At 33.4% G+C, this 21,282-nt stretch overlaps 1 protein-coding gene and 1 long non-coding RNA gene across 2 annotated transcripts; both read right to left on the bottom strand.

Annotated features, from left to right (window-relative positions):
• Nucleotides 1-713: 713 nt before the first annotated feature.
• Nucleotides 714-19,208, bottom strand: PolH (DNA polymerase eta). Its single transcript, XM_080160956.1, has 26 exons — nucleotides 19,144-19,208; nucleotides 17,127-17,230; nucleotides 16,838-16,924; nucleotides 16,324-16,375; nucleotides 15,801-15,883; nucleotides 15,289-15,373; nucleotides 14,253-14,334; nucleotides 13,861-13,898; nucleotides 13,409-13,494; nucleotides 12,798-12,858; nucleotides 12,312-12,459; nucleotides 10,364-10,461; nucleotides 9,635-9,719; nucleotides 9,180-9,233; nucleotides 8,678-8,749; nucleotides 8,191-8,265; nucleotides 7,740-7,801; nucleotides 7,413-7,508; nucleotides 5,665-5,722; nucleotides 4,950-5,197; nucleotides 4,640-4,832; nucleotides 4,058-4,179; nucleotides 3,539-3,603; nucleotides 2,476-2,887; nucleotides 1,609-1,653; nucleotides 714-1,269 (listed from the first exon to the last, which is right to left on the bottom strand). The coding sequence occupies exons 1-26, from the start codon at nucleotides 19,192-19,194 to the stop codon at nucleotides 1,117-1,119; spliced, it is 2,715 nt and encodes a 904-aa protein (XP_080017082.1). The 5' UTR covers nucleotides 19,195-19,208; the 3' UTR covers nucleotides 714-1,116.
• LOC145319102 (uncharacterized) lies at nucleotides 19,203-21,068 on the bottom strand. The gene is made up of 4 exons (XR_013879682.1): nucleotides 20,913-21,068; nucleotides 20,443-20,492; nucleotides 19,882-19,976; nucleotides 19,203-19,550 (listed from the first exon to the last, which is right to left on the bottom strand). It is a non-coding gene; the product is annotated as an uncharacterized LOC145319102 (long non-coding RNA).
• Between the last annotated feature and the right edge of the window lie 214 nt (nucleotides 21,069-21,282).

Below are 21,282 nucleotides of genomic sequence, written 5' to 3'. Positions count from 1 at the left end.
TTGGTTGTCTGATAGGTGTTACTGAACCCCGAAAGTTTGGACGGAAAGGAGATATTTGGCTCCCCTTAGTTATCCTGGGTTGTTGGACCTGACGTTAGTCTCATTAGCATTTTTTCTCATACTTTCTTTTCCTATGTTATAACACCTACTCCATGAACCACTGTCCGTTTGTCCATCCATGAATTTACAAGTACGCAGAATCCAACAAAACAAGGATGCCTGCAGCAGAGATTAATTGCTATCCTAAATTAATGTTATTTTCTAATTTTTGAGAAACGTTTTCTATAATTTTGGTTTGACCCTTAAAAGTTGGACCCCTTTCTGTTCCTTAATCTGTCGGGTAGGGGGATCTAACATCTATTTGATCTAGAGGGCTAAAAAATTAATATTAGAAATCTCAAAACATAAATTTCAGCGCCAGCAACTGTACAAAGCAGCTGCCAGCCGCCGCAGTCGTCGGAAAAATAGCGACGGATTTTCATGAAATTTTAATTTGTCATGTAGATATGTTAAACTTAGGTTTAAAATCTGAAGGCACCTGTACAAAGCAGCTGCCAGCCGCCGCAGTCGTCGGAAAAACGGCGACGGATTTTCATGAAATTTTAATTTGTCATGTAGATATGTTAAACTTAGGTTTAATATCTGAAGGCACGTCCCTAAGTAAATAATTGCGGTCACGGGAGCCATTTAAAGATTGCTGGAGACCTGGAGGATCCATACTTAAAAATATATATTTCAATAAAATCACAATTATACAATTAAACGTCGTTATTAAATATTTGCACATAAAATGTATACATAAAAATAGTATAAATGTTCATATTGTTAATAAAATACTTATATAAAATACATAAATCTTCTAAAAGCACATGTGAGATTTAGTATAAAAGAACAAATTCTTTAAATATAACATTCACTTAAATATTTTCCAGCATGGCTTAGAAACCGATTTATATATGCTAGTTAAGAACCGGTTTTCAGCCATATTGAAAAATCATGTAAAACATCGTATTATAACGCCCCTTGAAGCTAGCAAAACTAATTTTCATTTTTATAAACTTTAATTTTAATAACCGCGAAAAGCTGTATATATTACGATGCAATAAATAACGATCCTTAAACTTTATGAAAAAACATGGAAATATCTTTGTGGGCCTTTTTAACCGATTGTTTTTCTGTCAGATTACCGGCGGACTTGCGCTTGCGCTTTGTTCCGCCCGTAGAACTTGCCGCAGCTCTGTTTACACTCCCAGCGCCGCTTTCATTCTGATCATACACAGATATAAAGATTATAAAAGTGAGATTTTTACCTTCAATTGTCAAAAATACGCCTTAATTTAATAAGCTTCCAACAAGGGAATATTTTTAACTCATAATAGTGAGAATTAAGAAGTGAGAAATAAAACGGGGTATGATTTGGTTGAAAAATGGAAGAAACCCGCAGCGCTTTATCCCTAATCATTCTGTAATTCATTGTAGAAAAGAGGGGAAGGGGTATTTTTTTTAGTTTTTTACATTACTTCTTGTTAGATAGGAAAAAAACGCCCCCCCCCCCCCCTTCAATGCAATCAAATTAGTAGCTGCGCTAAAAATCTTAATCTGTTCCTGGTTATGACGCGTTGTTTCCTCTTTCCTCAACTCTGCAGCTATACGCTAAAATAAAGTTATATAACATACAATACCTCTTTGGAGTTTGGACGGTTAATTACAACGTAGGGACAGACCTTTAAAGTAGGTACCAAGGTAAAAACGTCGAAATTATTCAGACAAACAACCCTTTATTTGCACAACCTTAGTCTGACAGTCCTAACAAATCATGGTATATTTGCGCCTGTTTTTCTGGTCAAGGCCTTCCTTCATAGACTTACTATTCATCTAACATAGCAGCAGTAGCTAAAACTTTAAACGTCTCTAGTATGACGAGGTTTGGGCTGAGATTCGAACCCATCACGGGTGTTGGGGCGGTTGTTCTCAATAAATATGGCTTTTTCTTCATTTTTATATGCTGTTGAGGGCGATGCCCATTCAGACGACACTACGAAAAATGATTAAGGCATTTAATAAATACCTATTTATAATCCTTATACTAAAGTAACAGGATGTCTGTGTGTTTGTGTGTTTGTCTGTGTGTTTGTACCGAAGGATCTCGCTAACCGCTGAACCGATCGGGTTCTCCTTAACAGGGTAGCTTCTCATAAGTCCTGGGAAGGTTTATAACTATTTTGGGGGAGGGTACCACCACCCTCCCAAGAGAAATGACAAAAAAATCGAAATTTTTTAAAATTTAGGGGAGACTTCAACGTCAAATAAGGAGGTATCGTACATAAAAAATTAACTTTAACAAACAAAAACATTTAAAGTGCCACTAGAGGCCTCTAGGGGCGTAGCCGCTAGTTAATACATATTATTAGACAAATAATTTTCAACTTTTTAGCTGTGAAAATCTCAATGATCATTGAACGGGAAAAAGTTTACCTGGGCAAAATGGAAGTCAAGATGTTCAGGTAACTCATAGGCGGACACCATTTCTCCACACTCCTTGCACGGGGCGGAGTCCAGGTTAGCTGCAGTGTACTCCACAGGAGTGGCTCCTAGTGAATTAGTAGCCTGCGGTCTTGAACTTGATGCTATTGGGGCTAAAGTTGATATACTTGGTGTTAAACTTGAAGCTATTGGGGTTGAATTTGAGGCAAACTGGGTTGAATTTGTTGTTTGTGGAATTGAATTTGTTGTTTGCGAAGTTGATTTTGGGCTACTACTGGTAGTTGAATTCAAATTCTGCTGAGTTGAGATCTTTGGAGTAGCATCTAGGTTCTGGTGTGTTGAGTTAGGGGTTAACGGAGAATTTGAAGTTTTTGGGGAGTTTATAACTTTCTTCTTAAACGTCTCTGAATGCCATTAACATTGAATAATTGAAATTGAAACAATTTTTAAATGATCTGATTTGCCCTTACATAAAAGAACAGGATGTCTATATGTTTATAGCTTACCGCTAAACAGATATGGGGTCCTAGGACAAATGCAGGAGTCCCAAACGTAGGAGTGGACATACGTCGGAATGGCTCCTTAACCTAATCTAACCTATTTTAGACCATCATATAGGTTTTTTTAATGCCTAACCCCTGCAGGGGGCTTATTTCTACATTCATATCTTATTCTTAACCTAACCTAATCTGTATAGAAATACTATAATAAATTGATATTTGAACACTCCTGCGCTTGTCCACTCCGACGTTTGGGACTCCTACGTTTGTCCTGGAACCCGATATGGTTCTCTTTACAGTAAAGTTTATCATATGTGAAGGGAAGGTTTATAACTATTTTGTGGGATGGTACCTCCACCACGCAAAGAAAAATTCCCCCAGATAGAAATAGAGGCCTCTTAATGTCAGAAGTAATATATTCCATTTGATTAATAAAATTCTTTCTATTCTAATAGACTTATAATTTAAAGAATAGTGTTTTACATGTTTAAATGTTACAAATCTTTTTTCTAGAATGTTAAATATTGTTTATAAATCTTTAGTAAATCAATGTTCCTATGAGTCTTGATTTCTTTTGTTGGATCTTAAGAAATTCTACATGACTCTCTGCTTCTTTTCTATATATCAAAGGGAAAAGTTAGGTAGAGAAAGAAAAAAGGATTTCTTAAAATCATTAATTTGATTATCATAGTTAAATTTAATGTTTGCTGTTTAAAAAATATTATTAAAGAGATTGGATGTCTATGTGTCTGCTTTTAAAGGGCTTTAAAAACGCTGCTTTTATCACATTGTTCTCATATAAGTTCTTTGCAGATTGCATATATAAATACACATAAATCCTTTTAACATAATAAAATGCAGTGCTCGGCAGCCGCACGTCAGCCGACTGTAAGATAAAATCTTAGTTTAAATAATCAATGTTGCATATGGATTAAATTCGGTGAATTTTTGCTGGATTCAAAAATTCATGTATCTGGTCTAACGAAACTGGAATATTTGTTCTTCTTTATTTTACTCTCCGCGGAAAGCTATCTATATGATGTTAAAAATATCTATTAAAATTCCCCTTTCCTGACTTTTGGTGGGAGCAGGTTCAATATTTGTGGATCAAAATTCTCCAGGTTAGGAATAAGTTCACTCATAGGAATGGAAAAGCCATCCTCTTGGTTATCTTCTTGTACATTAGATCTTCTCTCTATAAATGATAATTTTATATATAAAGATTTTTGTTTCTTCTGTTTTGGTCAATTACTTATTTTCTATAACTCTTTTCATTTATAATACAAAGTAGAATGATATCTATCCGTCCGTCTAATTTTTAGGGTCATGGTAACCGCTAGACCGATTGGGGTTTGATGTACAGAGATTAAAGATATTTGGTGGGTTTGAGCTATTTTGTAAAAGGGTGGGACGCAAAAAAGAAACCCCCCCCCCCCCCCCACCAAATTATTTTAAATAAAAAACTATGGCATAACTTGAACTGCAACTTTACTAGATTTTCCTCAAATGGGTCTTCGCCCCTAGAGGCCCCTGCGAAGCTGCTAGCTAGAAAATGAAGTAATTAAATATAATAATTACCTACAGGACATAGTTTATATAAAAATTTATTTGGGATTAATGTTATAGTTGCTGCCAATTAAAAACAATTCATTAACCTGTTGGTCCATTAGAATATTGAGAAGAATCATTAGAATTTGAATTTTCATCAATGTCACTTTCAACAACAACTCTTTCAGTCAAGTCTTTTGCTGCTTCTTTAACAGGTTCCATTTCAACTGTTTCACAATCATCAATTTCTTTCTTATTAAGTACAATTTCAGCTGCTTTCTGTTCTTCCTCTTCTTTCTCCTATATAAAAAACCAACTACAGATCTCTGAATCTAATCTTGGATTTTTCAAATAATTCCAAGAAAGATTATAAAAACCTTATGGGCCTTTTTATGAATATTTATTTAAACATTTTACCTTCATTTCTTGCATTATTCTTTTAAAGTATGATTGTTGTTTAGGTGGCTTGGGAGTATTTGTATTCTTCGAGTTGACTGGCTGTTCATTTCTCGCGGGTCTCTCCACAGTCTCGACGTTGGCACCATAAATGTCGTCAGTATCAATTTTTGCGGGATTTTCTTTGTCCTCTTTGTCAAATTTATTTGTACTTTTTCGATCAGATTTTGCAGCTTTTTCCAGTGCTTTTAATATCGAGCCTTTTATACCTTTGTTATTAAAAACTATAGATAAAATTTTAATCTCATAAACAACTGTACCAATTGAATTCTCTTATCATATGCTTGAACGCTACGTATTTGTCTTGGGCAATGTTAAGAAATAGATTACACCCCGTCCTAATCCGATCCACTTCGAGAGAAATTCTACCAATTCCAAAGATATTGTTTTATTGAAATATTCCAACACCTTTCTTGTTACTAATCTATTAGAGTAAAAAAATAGAAGAGGAAGGGGTTAAATTACAGTATGTTCCCAACTCGAGGAACCTGTGCCGACTTTCAATTGGGTTTTTGAAAATCAACCAATAGCATCGGGAATAGTAACATAGCCAAGTCGCTACAAAAGAGCAAAAAGCAATTTGTTTGCAGAAAAGGTCCCAACAAGAGGATCCAGGTAGTTGTCTGGTTATACATCTATATTTATAGATTTATTACTAATCTATAGTTTTTAATGCCTTTGTTCGATTTTGTAGAGGAAGGTATTGAGGGGGAAGCATGTAGCACCATTTCACTAAAAGTATATGCAAAATTATTGTATTTCTAAAACCTTTTTTTTCTAATTTTTGGTTATAGTCCCTTTCGAGACAACGCCTCTTAAAAGGACTCTCCACAGAAAAATCAACTTTAGATTTTTGAAAATCTAACCTGAAATTATTATTCTCTGTTTAATTTTAGGCATTTTTTGTTTTTGTGGCATCGCGATCGAAGCCCTTTGAAATTTTTTACCTCCTTTAAGTGAATCCTCCCGCCATTTAATTTGTGCTGCTTTAGTGATTTTTAGCTTCTATTTTTGCCGCCGTTGCCGCATTCATCGCCCTTCTCCGCCGCTACTCCGCTGTACGTCGCTTTTTAATACATGCTCCCCTCTCCCTTGTTCAGAAATTAAATGGAGGCTGGGGGTGTTGTGTATAGCTACGTACGCAATGTATAGCGGAGTAGCGGCGGAGAAGGGCGATGAATGCGGCAACTGCGGCAAAAGATGGTTATATTTGGCGGAGGCGAACACAAAATGGAGGCGGCAGGATTGTCCAGTCAAGGAAGAGGATAAATCGTAGAGCGGCCGGTTGCAATGGAGCAAATGTTCTTTAGCGGCGAACACATATTGAGTGGAGGAAAGTGTAGTATATATTGTTATAGCGGCAGTACAAATAGGCGGCGGACAAAATTTTCAAAGGGCTTCGATCGCGATGCCACAAAAACAAAAAATGCCTAAAATTGAACAGAGAATAATAGTTTCAGGTTAGATTTTCAAAAATCCAAAGTTGATTTTTCTGTGGAGAGTCCTTTTAAGGGGCGTTTCTTCGTATTTTCACAGTAGCTTTTGATAGGTTAGGTAAGGTGAGAAATAAGTTAAAATCAACCGTGAAAATACGACAAAAAGAGGCGTTGTCACGAAAGGGACAACACCCAGGGAGTAAGGGAGGGGACAATGGATCGAATATTCAATTTTTAGGAGTCTCAGACTTTGGGTACTGGCTTAAAGGGAATGTGCAAGAATTTAGCAGTTTCTGACTGAGTTTGGGTACTTGCGCATGAAATGCCGCTACTCGTTGTGTATGTTTTGAATTTTGCAGACGGGGAGAAGGGATAAGGGAAGTGGGGGCAAGGGAAATAACTACTCGTTGTGTTGTTTTGGAATGTAGCAGACGGGGAGAAGGGAGAAGGGAGGTGGGGGCAAGGGGCAAGGGAAATAAACAGAATAAAAAGGGGCAGTCATATTCTTGCTAGCAGCTGGCCGGGTCCAATAATCTTGTAATATAAAAATCACACCATAAAACCTCAATATATTTCATCAAAAACAAGTTGTGATTTCACTTTACATGACGCTATGGAAATCTATTATTCAATTAACAATCCCTTTATAATTTCCTACAAATTTATTGGATTAAACTGGATTTCATGCCCTTTCTTTGATAACTCTTATATTGAATTAATTGCCCATTGTCCCCTCCCTTACTCCCTGGACAAAACCTGAATTTTTTATCTGATTGTTGATTTCAAAGTGATATTGAAATGTGATCTTTTCCTCATCCTACCTAGCCCAAAACAGCATTAAACAAAAAAGAAAAATTTGCTCAAAATATTTACCAGTACAGTACTATTACTTATTGATGCGCTATTTGATATTTTCAATGTTGTCCTTGTTATTATTATTAAAGGCTGCATTAAGTAATGAGTAAAAAATATTTTTTTGTACGTTCCTTTGATTAGAATTGTCAGGTTTGTTTCCAGATTTTATATCTTCATTTTGTATTGATGATTCATCCATTGTAACATCACAAGTAGTATCATTAACTGAAAGTTAAATTTTAAAGAACACTGATAATGATGAAGTTTAGTGTTTTATTTCATTATAAGAGAAGCTTTTTTGGAAAAAAAATTTTACTTTCTGTAGATTGATAAGTGTTATTTATGGAAAACCAATTATGATTTATTAAAAGTCCCCAAAGGTTTTGAGCTGACTAAATAGAGAGGAAAATCGCCCTTTACGCCAAAAATGAACCTCATTGCCATGTGATCTTTTTCCTGAGTTATTTTGAGCTGCAGCAGATTTCTTGAAGAATGAGGTTATATCCTTTGTTCCGTTCACTGTCAATCAATCACCAGGAATTACAACCTGCTCTAATTTAACCCCCACCCCTCCCACATTCACACACATGCAAGATCTCCTTAACCTCAATTCTTCACAGGTTTAACAGATTTAAATTTTTCCTCAAAAATACTTTTCTTAGTTGCATTAATTTATTTCAAAAATCTTCCAAGCTTCAGAATAAAAAGTCAATTCAAAGAAAATGAAATAGATTATGGCATTGCTTTAAATTTTGGTTATTTAAGTCACTAAAAGACAACTAAAACACTCTGCTTTGTTATGAAAGAAGGCACTAAAATATCAAGAATATAAATAGGCAAAACAGCAGACAAGAAGATTATATACTATAGAGTATCTATGGTATCAACTAAGCAGGTGTTGATAATCCCTGCTAAATCCTGGAATTTGCTGGCGGAAATACTAATGTTAAACAATTTAGGTCTCCATAATTTACTAGATTTGTCTGAAGAAAACATTTTCATCAATTTATTATCATTCAATCAATCAATCATCTACCGGTTGTTTATCAATCAATCTGTTATTAAATCTATATACATATATCAATGCATCTGTCGATCAATCTATCAAAAAATATATTAACCAATCAATGTATGAAGCTTGCTATCAATCAAGAAATCAATCTATCAACAAGCTTAATACCTAAATCAATCAAGATAAAAATTATTCTACCAATCTTTCAATCAAATCTATCTGTTCATCTATTAATCAAACAATCTATCTAATAATCAATCAGTCAATAAATTGATTTATCGAATAATGCCTGCAATTAATCAATAAAATCTATAATTAAATCAATCAAACTATAAATGAATCAACCTCTTAATCCATCAATCAACCACTATAATGAAAATTTCCTGGGCAAGTGTTTAATTTGTTAAGAAGTGACATTGCAGTTCTGTAGACAGCTTCTGTATCATAAGATCTCAGGGGTCCTGCACAACACAGGTTTTGTCATTAAATGTGTAACAAAAATTTAAAAACAGCTGACTGTTTCCTCAAGAAAAAGAGGTTAATTGACTATGAATGAATCTCTCCTCAAAACTTAATAAATTAATTCAAGGGTCTAACTTACTATTCTTTCTGTTTAATTGCATATATTCTGTAAAAAAAAAAGAAGAAAATTATGAGTACTGAAAACATTTTTTTTATTTTTCCCCTCTTAAAGAAAACACTAGAGGGCATTGGAAATTACATATTTTTTTTAAATTTACAGCCGTGAAAAAAAGAATCTTGTTCAGAATATACACCCCTGGGAAATTGTAATAAATTATAAAAATTGGGAGAAGATTCACTTATCATTTAATATCCATATATCCTAGTTTTCAGTTGCAGTTATTAGAGTTTTAATGACAAAACCAGTTCCTGCTCTAGTCATGTAACCAGCTCCGTCCAGCTTTCCGCCAATAGTTAAACCTAAAACAAGAATGAAAATATTTGTTGTGTAGCTTATTAGTTTCACAGCTTGTCTATGTAGAGTAAAGTGACCCGCCCTAGAAAAATTTTGAGGCCCCCCTTATGGAGGTAAAAAATCCATTGCATCAGAACTATGGTGCTCCCAGGAAAGGCCTTGAGGAGTAGAATCAGGAACTTTTGTCCGTTTCAAACTATCTTGTTCCTTGCCTTAAAAATTAATAAAAAAAAGGTTTTTAAGGTTTATTGATAATTTTCAAATTTGTAGAGGTTTTTTGATTTTTTTTTGGGAGGGGGAATAGGGATTTTTTTAATTTCCAGGAAATCACTTAAAACCACCATAGGACAAGCATCAGACAGACAGACGGACGGACAGACATGATTCTACTTTGAGTTATATATACCTGTTGCTATCCTATTATTATCCTCTCTGTCCACTTCCAGCCTCTCAACAACCTCTTCAACCAAATTTCTCATGCGAACTTCAACCTTAACAAAGACAATTGTGTTAATAAGTGTTAGAAATATAAAAATAAATCCAAAGGGGACATTGAAATTATTATTAATCAAAAGTAAGTTTCAAAATAAAATAATGGTACTGTTTTTAAGTGTTTGAATATATTGTACCTAAATAAATCAATGACTATGACATTTTCGAGTAATACTTTACCTATTTATTCCAGAGCTAGAAGATTTTTTCCTGTGCAAGATCACATGCCATATAATGTTTTTAGGCTATATCCCTCAAACATAACCCCATAAAAGGGGGAGGTAGGTTGTGCTAAAATTCCGAAAAGGTGTAAGTTTTAAGGCCTAAAAACAGTAGTAAAACGATTATATTCACTAAATTGTATGTGTATTTCTTATTGAAAAGAACTACAGACAACATTTTTTTAAGTTAACATAAATTGTATCATTCTATTACTGTTTATAAGCCTTAAAACTCACACCTCACCGAATTTTATCACAACCTACCTCTCCCTTTATACTGCATAGACCCTAAAAACTGCATTAATGTAAGTCAAGTAGGTATACAGGTAAGTCGTGTTTGAAAGAAAACGCTGCAATTTTAAGTTATAGTTACTTTACCCTCCAGGATCTTGAAAGCAAACATAAGTATTCCTGGACCTAACCTTTTCCTTGGTGTCCAGACAGTCAGGTCCACGAAAGTTCTTTGAGCATCCAATAGATTTGGCCAAGTTTCGGTCACTCACTTCCTCACCATCGAAACCTTGAATAGATAAATTACAAGCATGACCGAAGCGACTAACCAAGTAAATTATATGCTGGATGCTCATTGGTAAAGGAAATCTTCACTAAAACTTCAGCTGTATTTCTTAAATAGCAACCAAGTAAATGGACATTTCCGCCATATCGTAATTAGGACGGGCGGGCAGACAAAGTGCACTAAAAAGAAGCTTCGCATCTAAAAAGGATAGGTGGATAATGAACAAACAGATATTAAGATAGGTAAAAAATAATGAATACATTCTGTAAAAATACAATCAGTGACTAAGGGGGGGTTTTTAATGCAACCATCTCGTAATCAGTGAGCAAATGACACTTAAAATTCGAATTTCGATCTGAACTTTTGCATGAGTAATCCTTGGTAGGTCTATTTTCCCTAAATCGAACAAAAAGTTGGAAAAGTAACGGCTAGCGGCTCAGCCGTTCAGCCGTTTTTTGCCTATTTTCAGGGTAAATCCATCATCAATTACGTAGGAATCAACTTTTTAGAACATATTTTTGGTTTAATTCATGTTAAATGATAGCAATAACCAATTTTAAAACTTCTAGTACCAACAGCTACCGTCTAGAACCGTTTGATAGCGTTTTGGAGTAGAAAAGAGTATTATGTTGAGAGAGGTTTCGTGACTAATTTGCAGTATAAATATCAAAAAAATGACAAAATAGCTGAGCTGCCAGCCGTTAGCCGTTACTTTTCCAACTTTTTGTTCGATTTAGGGAAAATAGACTTACCAAGGATTACTCATGCAAAGTTATAGATGGAAGTTCGAATTCTAAGTGCCATTTGCTCACTGATTACGAGATGGTTGCATCAAAAACCCCCCCCTTTATAAATGCAGAAAAATTGGTTTGGAATAGTTTTTTTATTGTATCATATCAAACAATTTTCCGCTGATTGTAAAATCATAGGGTTCTACAGTTTTGTTCGCGAAACGAAACAGGGATTAATTCTATATTTTTAGTAGCGAAGCTACTCTATAATTTGAAATGTCCGTCTGTCCGTATGTCCGTCTTAGTTTGGGGGAAACGTGATTTTCTCGGCTCCTATAAAAGATAAAAGGCTGAAATTTTTTGACAACATTTCCATTATCAAGGAGCACAATTAACTATAAAACATCAATGGCGATAGGACCGCTTTTTAGCAGGTTTTAGGCTATTTTTGTATTTTTTACATTTTTCTCCATATCTTTGGTGTTTATGGTCCGATTTCCAAAATTTTTTCTAGTTATAGAATCAAAATTAATTTTCCTGTCGTTTCAAGAAAACAACTATGACGGTCAGACTGCCTTTAAGCAGGTTTTTGGCTATTTTTATATTTTTCAGATTTTCCCCCATATCTTTGGTGTTTATGGTCCAATTTTTAAAAAGTTTTCAGTTAAAGATATCAAAATTAAATTTCCTGTCGTTTGAAGAAAACAACAATGATGGTCAGACTGCCTTTTTGCAGGTTTTTGGCTATTTTTATATTTTTCAGATTTTCCCCCATATCTTTGGTGTTTATGGTCCGTTTTTTTATATTTTTGCAGTTAAAAATATCAAAATTAAATTTCCCGTTGTTCTGAGCATCCAGTATGTAATTTACTTTGACCGTCAGTCTGTTAGTCATAGTACTGAAATATGAATAAATATTAAGAAATCAAAAACAAATGTTGAAAAGGTTTCGTGATTTTTTCCTAATATACATGCTTTTGTCAACTAATATCTAAATTCTTATTTAATTGTTTATGCTTCGCTACTTATGGATGTTGTCATCCTTGTTATTAATATTTTTCGTATGGGCCCAATCCAACAGTAATTAATCGGGTTCGGATTCTTAAAATCTGAGAAAATTACCTTTACAGAGATTAACCAGCCAGACTCCAGTTTTCTGATCCAGCTTTGTAGTGAGTGTTCTGGCTGTTAGTTGAGATAGTTGACCCATTGTTTCTACAGAGAAGGTTTCCTTGATTATGTCACCGAGATTTCCTCCTAGTCCTCGTACCTAGATAGATGGACAGTTTAATAAGTTGCAAGAAAGGATTACCTTGTATTTGTGAACGGTAAACTTTTAGTAGCGCAGCTACTTTGTAACTCATACAAGACCGTACGTCACTATGTCCGGAAAGCTTTGGTAAAAATACAGAATTTTTACAAATCTAAAAACAGTGACTAAGAAAAATTTTTTAAAATCAAGCTAGCTGTTTTGGAATGCCAACCCCAGTTTAAATATACTTTACTGATTAATTTCAATTATCTATTGATTTTTTTTTTCATGAATAGTTCATTCCTCCCATTTTGAATGTGTGATTTGATTATACTTGTTTTGTCCTTACTACCTACCTTATGAATGTTTAAATCTTCATAAAGACTTGGAACAGCAGAAAGTGGTAAAACTGTCTGTAAACATATACATCAATATTGAAAGGAATTAAGGCGTCCCTGAAAAGTGAAACCCAATTACTTTTGCTGTCGTAGATATCTTAAGTAACACAAAGACCAATTATTAGAATTTTAAAGTCGGTTTGGCATACAATGAATATAATATATATCTTAATAATAAAGTAAATAACGGAATCTGTGTGTGTCTATGTGTACCGAAGGATCTCGCTAACAACCGCTGAACCGATTTGGTTCTCCTTTACAATTTAGCTTTTCATAGGTACTGGGAAGGTTTATAACTATTTGGGGTATGGTACAACCACCGTCCAACGAGAAATCGCAAGAAAACCAAAATAATCTAACCCCATCTAGTGACCGAAAAAATATTTTTTGGTAAACAGATTATCTTAACATAGATTGAAAAAAAACGCTAGTATGTAATATTGTACCAAAAAAACTTTCATAACCTGTTAGCCTTGGCAGCGGTTGAGAATAAATGAAAAATTAACCGCGCGACTGCGGCTGCCGAGTCCTGGTTATAAGAAATTTAACTAAATTGATGTATTTCCTGTTTATTGGGTTTATTTAGCCCACAGCACAATTTGGCCAGAGTTTTACAATGAGCTAGTCCTGCTGAACAACGAAATTTTGTCCTTGTTATCATTATATTGTCAACTAAAGTCTCCCAAAGATTTAAGCTTCATTTTTTTCGTAGATATTGTTCTGAGGTTCTTAATTGTTAAATAAAAGGAATATTTTGTAAATTAGCTAGGTACCCTCAAACGAAAATGTTTATGAAACAAAAAATACAGTAATTAGAAAAGTCTTAAATAAAATAAATGCAATGACTAAAAGTATGTGTTTCTAAAGCAGTATTTATGAAAATTATTTTCAATTATTTATAAATGTTTTTTGTTAGCTTCGAAACTAAACTCATGACTAGTCTAAATCTTTGATAATTTAGCCTACCAAAACAAAAACAGTAAATGTTAGAAATAGTGATTTATCGTACAATATTCCTTGTGTAAACAGCAGCCCTCATTTCTTCAAGTATCATTGCACCTATGAAGAGATCCATGTCAGTTTTTTTAGTAGCGTGGCTATCTAACAAGTCGTTCAGTTCATGGTTCCATCTGTATCTCATGTGGTTATTCCCTTATTTTGTCTTTGGAACAGGTTTATTAAAGACGTTGTTAGGATTTCCTATTTTGCTTAATTGTTAGGTATGTAAATAAAAGCTTATTATTAGGTCATATAGGATTGTAGCAGAAAACTTTATCAAAGGCTTATAGTCGATAGATTTTGAACGTTTTTAACATGCCATAATTAATGATCAGAGTTATCCATTACGCTCTAAGGACTTACCAAAAGCTCTAATTTTTAAAAGCTTTGTCTACACTAAAAAAAGTTATGAACCTATTGCTAATCTTTTATCAGCATCATTTCCAGTTAGTTGTATTTCATCTATCCAGTCTTGCAAGGATTTCATTCTTTCTTCCTGAATACAAAGAAGGGGTTTTAAAAATTTAATTTCTCTCTTAGGGGACATTCGAGTGTCCAATGTTTTGATCCAATAATTATAATACAAAGAAGAAGTAATTTTTAAAAGCGAAGATTTTCTATAATTGAATTAGGGTCGGTCCGTCCGTGAGTCCGTCTGTCCGTAACGGATAGCTTTTTTCGTTAATTTAGGCATGTTAGAATTGTCCTATCCATTTCAATAACTTTGCATGGTGATTCCTGTAGTAGTTAGGTACAATTTAGAAAGCGTAGCAACTCTATAATCGTTACCAGAATGTCCGTAAGTCCATTTTAAACATGTTTTTTTTTTACTTTTTTAACAACAATTTTTTATGTGATAAAATCATCTGATTGATCTGATTTTTGGATTAATAATTCCAATTACAATAAGGTACAATATTATGAGTGAAGCACTCTATAATCAAGTCTTAAAAATGTCAGTATATCCTTAAACAGAATTCTGTATTTAAGAAATTTTGCAAGAAATTTACGTATAATTTTGGCAGTTTTGACACTCTGCAAGAGTTAATGTTCGTCTGTCATACCGTTTCAGAGCTTCGCTTTTATGGATGTTGTCATCCTTGTTCTATCATCATTAGGGGTGCACATCAATTCATCATTCAATGACTTAATGTCTCCCTAAATTTATGTAACTAACTACACCGCAAAATAGGAACATAGCTAGAAATTTCAAAATGGGGAGGTAGGTTGTGCTAAAATTCCGTAAAGGTGCGAGTTTTAAGGCTTAAAAATAGTAGTAGAACGATAATATTCACTAAATATGTGTATTCCTTATTGAATAGAACCATGGACAAAAAATTTAATATATTTATATTTAGTGAACATGATCGTTCTACTACTGTTTTTAAGCCTTAAAACTTACACTTTAAAGGAATTTTAGCACAACCTAACTCCCCCTTATTCCATTTACCTTCGAATCAGTTTTAACCCCTCCAATATGAGTATTAGGTAGACTGGAATCAACATTAAATCTTTCAAAGTCCAATTCTGATAATCTAAAGTAAAATAGGCTATTATGTTTAAATATGTAATAGAAAAGTAAAGTTAAGACAATTATCATACCCACAATAATCTATTTCTCCCGAAATTTTATTCTAACTGTTATACAATCTTATCAGAGCTTACTTATTATTTCCTATTTATGCAGAAAGAGGGGGAGCCAAAGGGCAGAATTTCACCCCTAAGAGTATGAATTAAGAAACAAATACATAATTTCATGATTCTATCACTGTATCCCCGCAAAGCTATGTCATGAGTATGGAAGGTATTCTATTTAAGATTATGTCGATATTATAAAATATTAGTATCAACTGAAACCTTTCCAAAGCCTGTATTGTGTTGCGCCTGACATGATAGCAGTATATCCTATGTTTACTTTTTAGCGTCTTTTGCATGACTCGGCTTAGGAAACTCCTAGGTTACCTGGCATTCACTAGTTGAGTGATATCTAGATATGCCTCGTCAATACTAGCTCTCTCCACCACACAATTGAAGGATAACAGAACCTAAAATAATTATAAAGACTTTAGGTAAAGAGTTCATAAAAGTAAGAATATTACAAAGTTTTCTATCTCAAAAATAAAATACATTAAAACCTGGACTGTCCCTATAGGTTGCTTCTCTGAAAATCTAAATCAATCGGTTTAGGCTTTTCGGGTACCTTATTCTCCAACGAAACAAAAAATATTACTTTAACTTTAAAAGATACTCTAGTGTTCTCTCTCAGAAATAACAACTTACAACCCGCAATTTTTAACCATTTTTCACATGAAACATTGGGTCTATGAGAGCTTATTAGTATGGTTTATCCTAACAAAAAAAAAATAACAGTATATCTTATAAAGCATCCGAAAAAAACACAGCTCAACATAGCATTACAGACTGCCTGACGGAGGATGAACAGAGAAAGAGAATTATAGAGTAGCTATGCTTCCAAAAGTCCTACCTCAATAACTTCTCTGCCAGCTTTGCGATACTTTGTGAGGTCAGCTTTGTCTCTAAATAGAACAATTTTTTTTGGTATTTTTAGGTAATTTTTTACTCCCAACAAAGTAAATTCATAAAATTCTGCATATGTTAGCTTGTAAATTTTTTGGTGAAAACTGAAAATAAAGGATTGAACAATTACCTAACATTAATAGAGCGATATAATTGTCCTCACAGTGATAAAACATTACATTTGCTTTCTTTTTAAAAATTCTTAATCAAATATTTTTTCGCTTCGTATTATAAACATATTTCCGCGAATATAAAAATGTACAATTATAAGATTAAAACTAGTTTGGTTAGCCCCAAGATGCCGAAGGCATGGCCCAGGATAACAAACCTGGTTTTAATATTATGATTGTACATTTTTATATTTTTAGAATACTGGATCTAATACGATACGATAAATGATTTTTCAGCTGGGCTTGGAACCGGTTCTAATCCAGAGGATATACTGGAAAGTATTTTCCTACCTGTGTTCAGGTACTTTAACCAGCCTAATTTCTGGACACTTTTCTGCAGCATCGTTACCTCGCATCTGTCTGGTCACACCACAAGCCCTACAAAATTGCATTTTTACTGCAAAAATGTTTTTTTCTGCAAAGAGAGGACATATCTAGTAAATTAATACCTAATCATAAACCATGCACTGCTATATCACTCTTGAGCTCTAATGTATTTGAAAAAAAAAAATACCCGTCCTAACCTAATTTGCTGAGGCTAGTCAGTGCAGAAATATCTATCCATCTATTATCTACTTACCTTGCCTCGTAGTTGACCGCAATGATTCCTCCTCCTTTCCATGTGTTGTACTGAACAACAGCAGCTGGAACACCCTGCAGGCTTACATCTTCCCTTGCCTCAACCTGCACGTGGGAAAATATTTTATATCGTGAGAAAATATTTGTTGGTGTGGGAAAATATTTGATGGCGTGAGAAAATATTTGTTGGTGTGGTAAAATATTTGTTTGGAGATGCGACATCCAAATTTCAAAATTCTTTGAACGAACAAACAAGATTCTTATAGAAATGCTTCCCATCTAGTTCACTTTATTTATATTCTCTATAAATTTAACACCATATAAAACTTTGATCTAAATAATGATTGACAGGCCATAGTAATTATCGCGCGCACTTCAGGCACAAGACACAATTACTCTGGTCAGCCCTTAGGCACTTTTAATGTATTTTTATGCATTTTCAAGTCTATTATTACCAATATAATACCATATATGGGTAATACTAGCCTAATCATGGTAATCTATATGTGATTGAATATTGTTATATGCTTATATAAAACATTATATCTATTGTTAAAGTAATCATGTAACCAATATGTAATACTAAGTATACCTATAGCCATAGCTACATTTACGTCACAAGTTTAACATACAAACACCCTATTAAACAGACAAGGACTTAGATCCTGGTAAATAGTTGTTGTTATAACTTGCACCTCTTAAAATAGCTCAGTTATTCATTGACTCTGGAACTATCAAGTTCTTCTCCTGGCTTACAGGTAATGATCTTAGTTAATTTAGCATGCATTGTAGTTTAAATTTAGGTTCCTTAGTACTTAGCATGAATTGTGCCTAGGTCTTATGTTAGAGATCTAACACTATGCACAATTAGATGCTTTGGACTTAGGGCACTTTTCTGTCCTACACTACTTATGTTTATTATCTCCTATCCTGTATATATTTCATACTTAACTGATTCACTTGTAATGTAAATACACTTTATAAAACCATCTTCCTTCTTAAGTGCTTAATATACTTATATGATATAGATCGAACATCATAACCAGCCATTTATTCTTAGCTTAAAGCAATATAATACCGCAAATGGGTATTTGTTGAACTGCCATGGGTTCAACCAAATTCGTATTATACTTGTGGGAATAAAAGGAAAAAGCATTCTTCACTGACGAGCCGACGCTGAGAATGTCTATGTGTATTGCAGTAAGAGTAGGATTCAAGTAGTACTCATAGAAGAGCGATCTCCATGCCATAATTTTGGACAAGCGCCCCATTCGCACTACCATGTTGGTCTGACGAAATGTTTAATTGACATGATGCAGAGAGAGACGGGGGACAATGGGCTGTTTATTACACTAGTCCCCAAAGTTTTCTAAAAACGTTTTCTTATTCGTTTGCTTAACAACTTTGGGGTCTTTTAATGGATTTTAATTGGTTAGTTTATTAAGTTGAGTGTCCAAACGTTTCAAACACTAATTGTGATCTAAAGAAGGGGTAATTTTGTGTATTAACATTTGGGATGTACATCAATTTATTGGCCATTGTCTTATCCCTTTAGATCCCTCAATTTGATGACATGGAATAATATTTGTCATATACAATTATATCAATGGCTCTGGTCCCCGACATTAGGTATCTTTGGGATAAAAAATAGTACGTAGTCAATTCTAGGCAGGTATATTGAAAAAATTATTAAATTATAAAAGTTTTTCTCGTATTCATTCGAATCCGGTGGATAGGAACCGGTTCTCATCCATACGAGAAAAACTATGTCTAGCATCGTATTATATCCAGCTTTCTACGAATATAAAAATGTACAATCATAAGATTAAAACTAGTTTTTATAGCCCCGAGGTGCCGAAGGCATTCTATATCCGCGGAAAGCCGTTTATAATACAATGCGAGAAATAACTATTATTAGTTTAGGTATAATTTTAGGTATGTAATAATATTAAATCACAAAAACATGACATTTTCTAAGGACATACATAAGGAGTTACTCTACTAAAAATAGATCAAACCTGAACATAGAAGCAATCCATGTCAATAAGAGCAATAACCTTGTCTGTCATTGTTTATGTTTTCTGAAAGTATATAAAGTCTTTAGGAATTTCAATTATAATTTTCCCCATTGCTAAACAACATAACAATATTAGCCATACAATCAATAAGCTAAAATAATTAAATAAATGTGGAGGTGATAATTTTGGAGAACTGTACAGATCATTACCTTTAGTGTCTTATTTCTAAGTTTTCTGGATACTTAAATTCATGAGATCTCTAATATACATCACCTCCCCCTTTGAACAATTCTGAAGATATAATCTCATTATTTTATATATATTTTTATAACAATAACAAATACTATAGTAATTTATCTTAATTTCTTATTAAACCTTGTAATCTCCATTGTTCATAGTCCGCATTCCTAAAAGAATAACTGTATTCATTAATAGGGCATTAACAGGAAAATTAAGATTAGGCATAGCTTGACGGATAGCTTGCCTATCTACCTACGTAAGATACGCTTATCGGGTTAATCGACTTTCTAACTTTCCATTTTTAGACGACGGTTTTTAGTAGGCATTATCCACTAACCTCCAAAGAATAACTTTTCTGCCCCCCTCCCAGCTTATTATATCTTAAACAGCAGCCGAGAAAACACATATCGCCCATAGCAAGTACTAACAGAAGTGAATATAAGAAGCTTTGCTTCTTAAAATTCTGATACAAGATAACTATTCTATCTATTTATTTACCTTATCTTAATATTTTCTTGATCAATTTTCTCCCCAAATTGATAATAGCTTTCTAGCATCCAGGGTAATTTTTTATAACAATAGGCACGAGCATCCTGAATATTTTTAGTAGGTATTAACATACAAAAAAAAATAGTTAAATCTTGCTATGGGGGGTAGTTACACAAAGTGCATCTCTCTAGTTAAGGTGGTAAATCTTTAAATGTTTTCACTGTAAAATAGTTGTCTTGATAAATGATAATTAAGTGTACATAGGGAAAATTCGAGTTTAGACCTATAAAAAAGGATGAAATCTATAAAGCAAAGATCTTAAATACTCAATTTTAAACAGTTAAGCAGAAAAGCATGGAAATCTTCAAGTGTGATTCGAAACGTATATCTTTAACTAAGATAATTATGAAGACACAACAGTAATTTCATCCGTTAATCTTGAATAGCAGCCGAGAAATTCACGTGCTCCCCATTCAGTTTCTTAAAGACGAACATTTCGAAAAAAAAGAGTAGCTTCACTGCTAAAATAAAATACATCATAATAATTATTTAAAATCGACAAATACCTACCCGACTTTCATTTAAATGTTTCCAGGTGAAGTAGGAAGCAAAAAATAATCCTAAAGTAAATAAGTATGTATAAAAAATTGTGTTATAAAACTGCTTATATCAACAACAAAAAACCTCTTTTTTGCCATTGCAAAGGGTCGTTTTTAGGCGAAAGGGTTCTATAGTACAACTATTAAACACGGATAGGGATAACATAACACATAGTTAATTGTAATTTATTTGACAATTAAATTTAACAATTCATTTATTTTTTAATGACAATAAATTTCCAAGTATATCAATTTTAACTTATAAATTAATATTTATCAATTATAGGTATACACTTGGAAAAATCAAAATAATTTTTAAAAATATTCAAAAAAAGTTGTGTGATTTTGATGCCAATCCATTCGTCATTTCATGAGGAAAGAGGCGTGGAAAATTTAAATAATCTTCTATTGACCTCCCCGGCCCCGTATCCATGAACTGACCTGCCTCGACAGCAATAACAGCTTTACCAAAATTTTTAAACATTCCCCATTTGGATTTCTCTGCTTTTCTCATTTTTTCTGAGAGAAAAAACATTATGTAGGTACAGTTTTACATTTTGAAAAAACATTAGTAATTATATTTAACTTTGGCGAGAAAGTTTAAAATTGAGGATGGTTTCTAAGAATCTCCCTAGCTTTAATTCTTTAAGAAAATAAAAAAAAATGTATTACAAAATTAAATGAACACAGGAGCGCACATGCCGCGTACAATTATTTATTTTGAATGTCGCCTTTCATCACAAAATTTAAAAATATGATTATTTATCCCTTTTTTATATGATTTTAAAAATCTTTTCCTTTTAAAACCTCC

This window comes from Acartia tonsa, chromosome 5 (genome assembly GCF_053477335.1).
Source record: "Acartia tonsa isolate MP-2025a chromosome 5, ASM5347733v1, whole genome shotgun sequence".
Lineage (NCBI taxonomy): Eukaryota > Metazoa > Arthropoda > Copepoda > Calanoida > Acartiidae > Acartia > Acartia tonsa.
The sequence above is the reverse complement of the archived record's forward strand: the minus strand, read 5'-3'. Positions and strand labels throughout refer to the sequence as shown.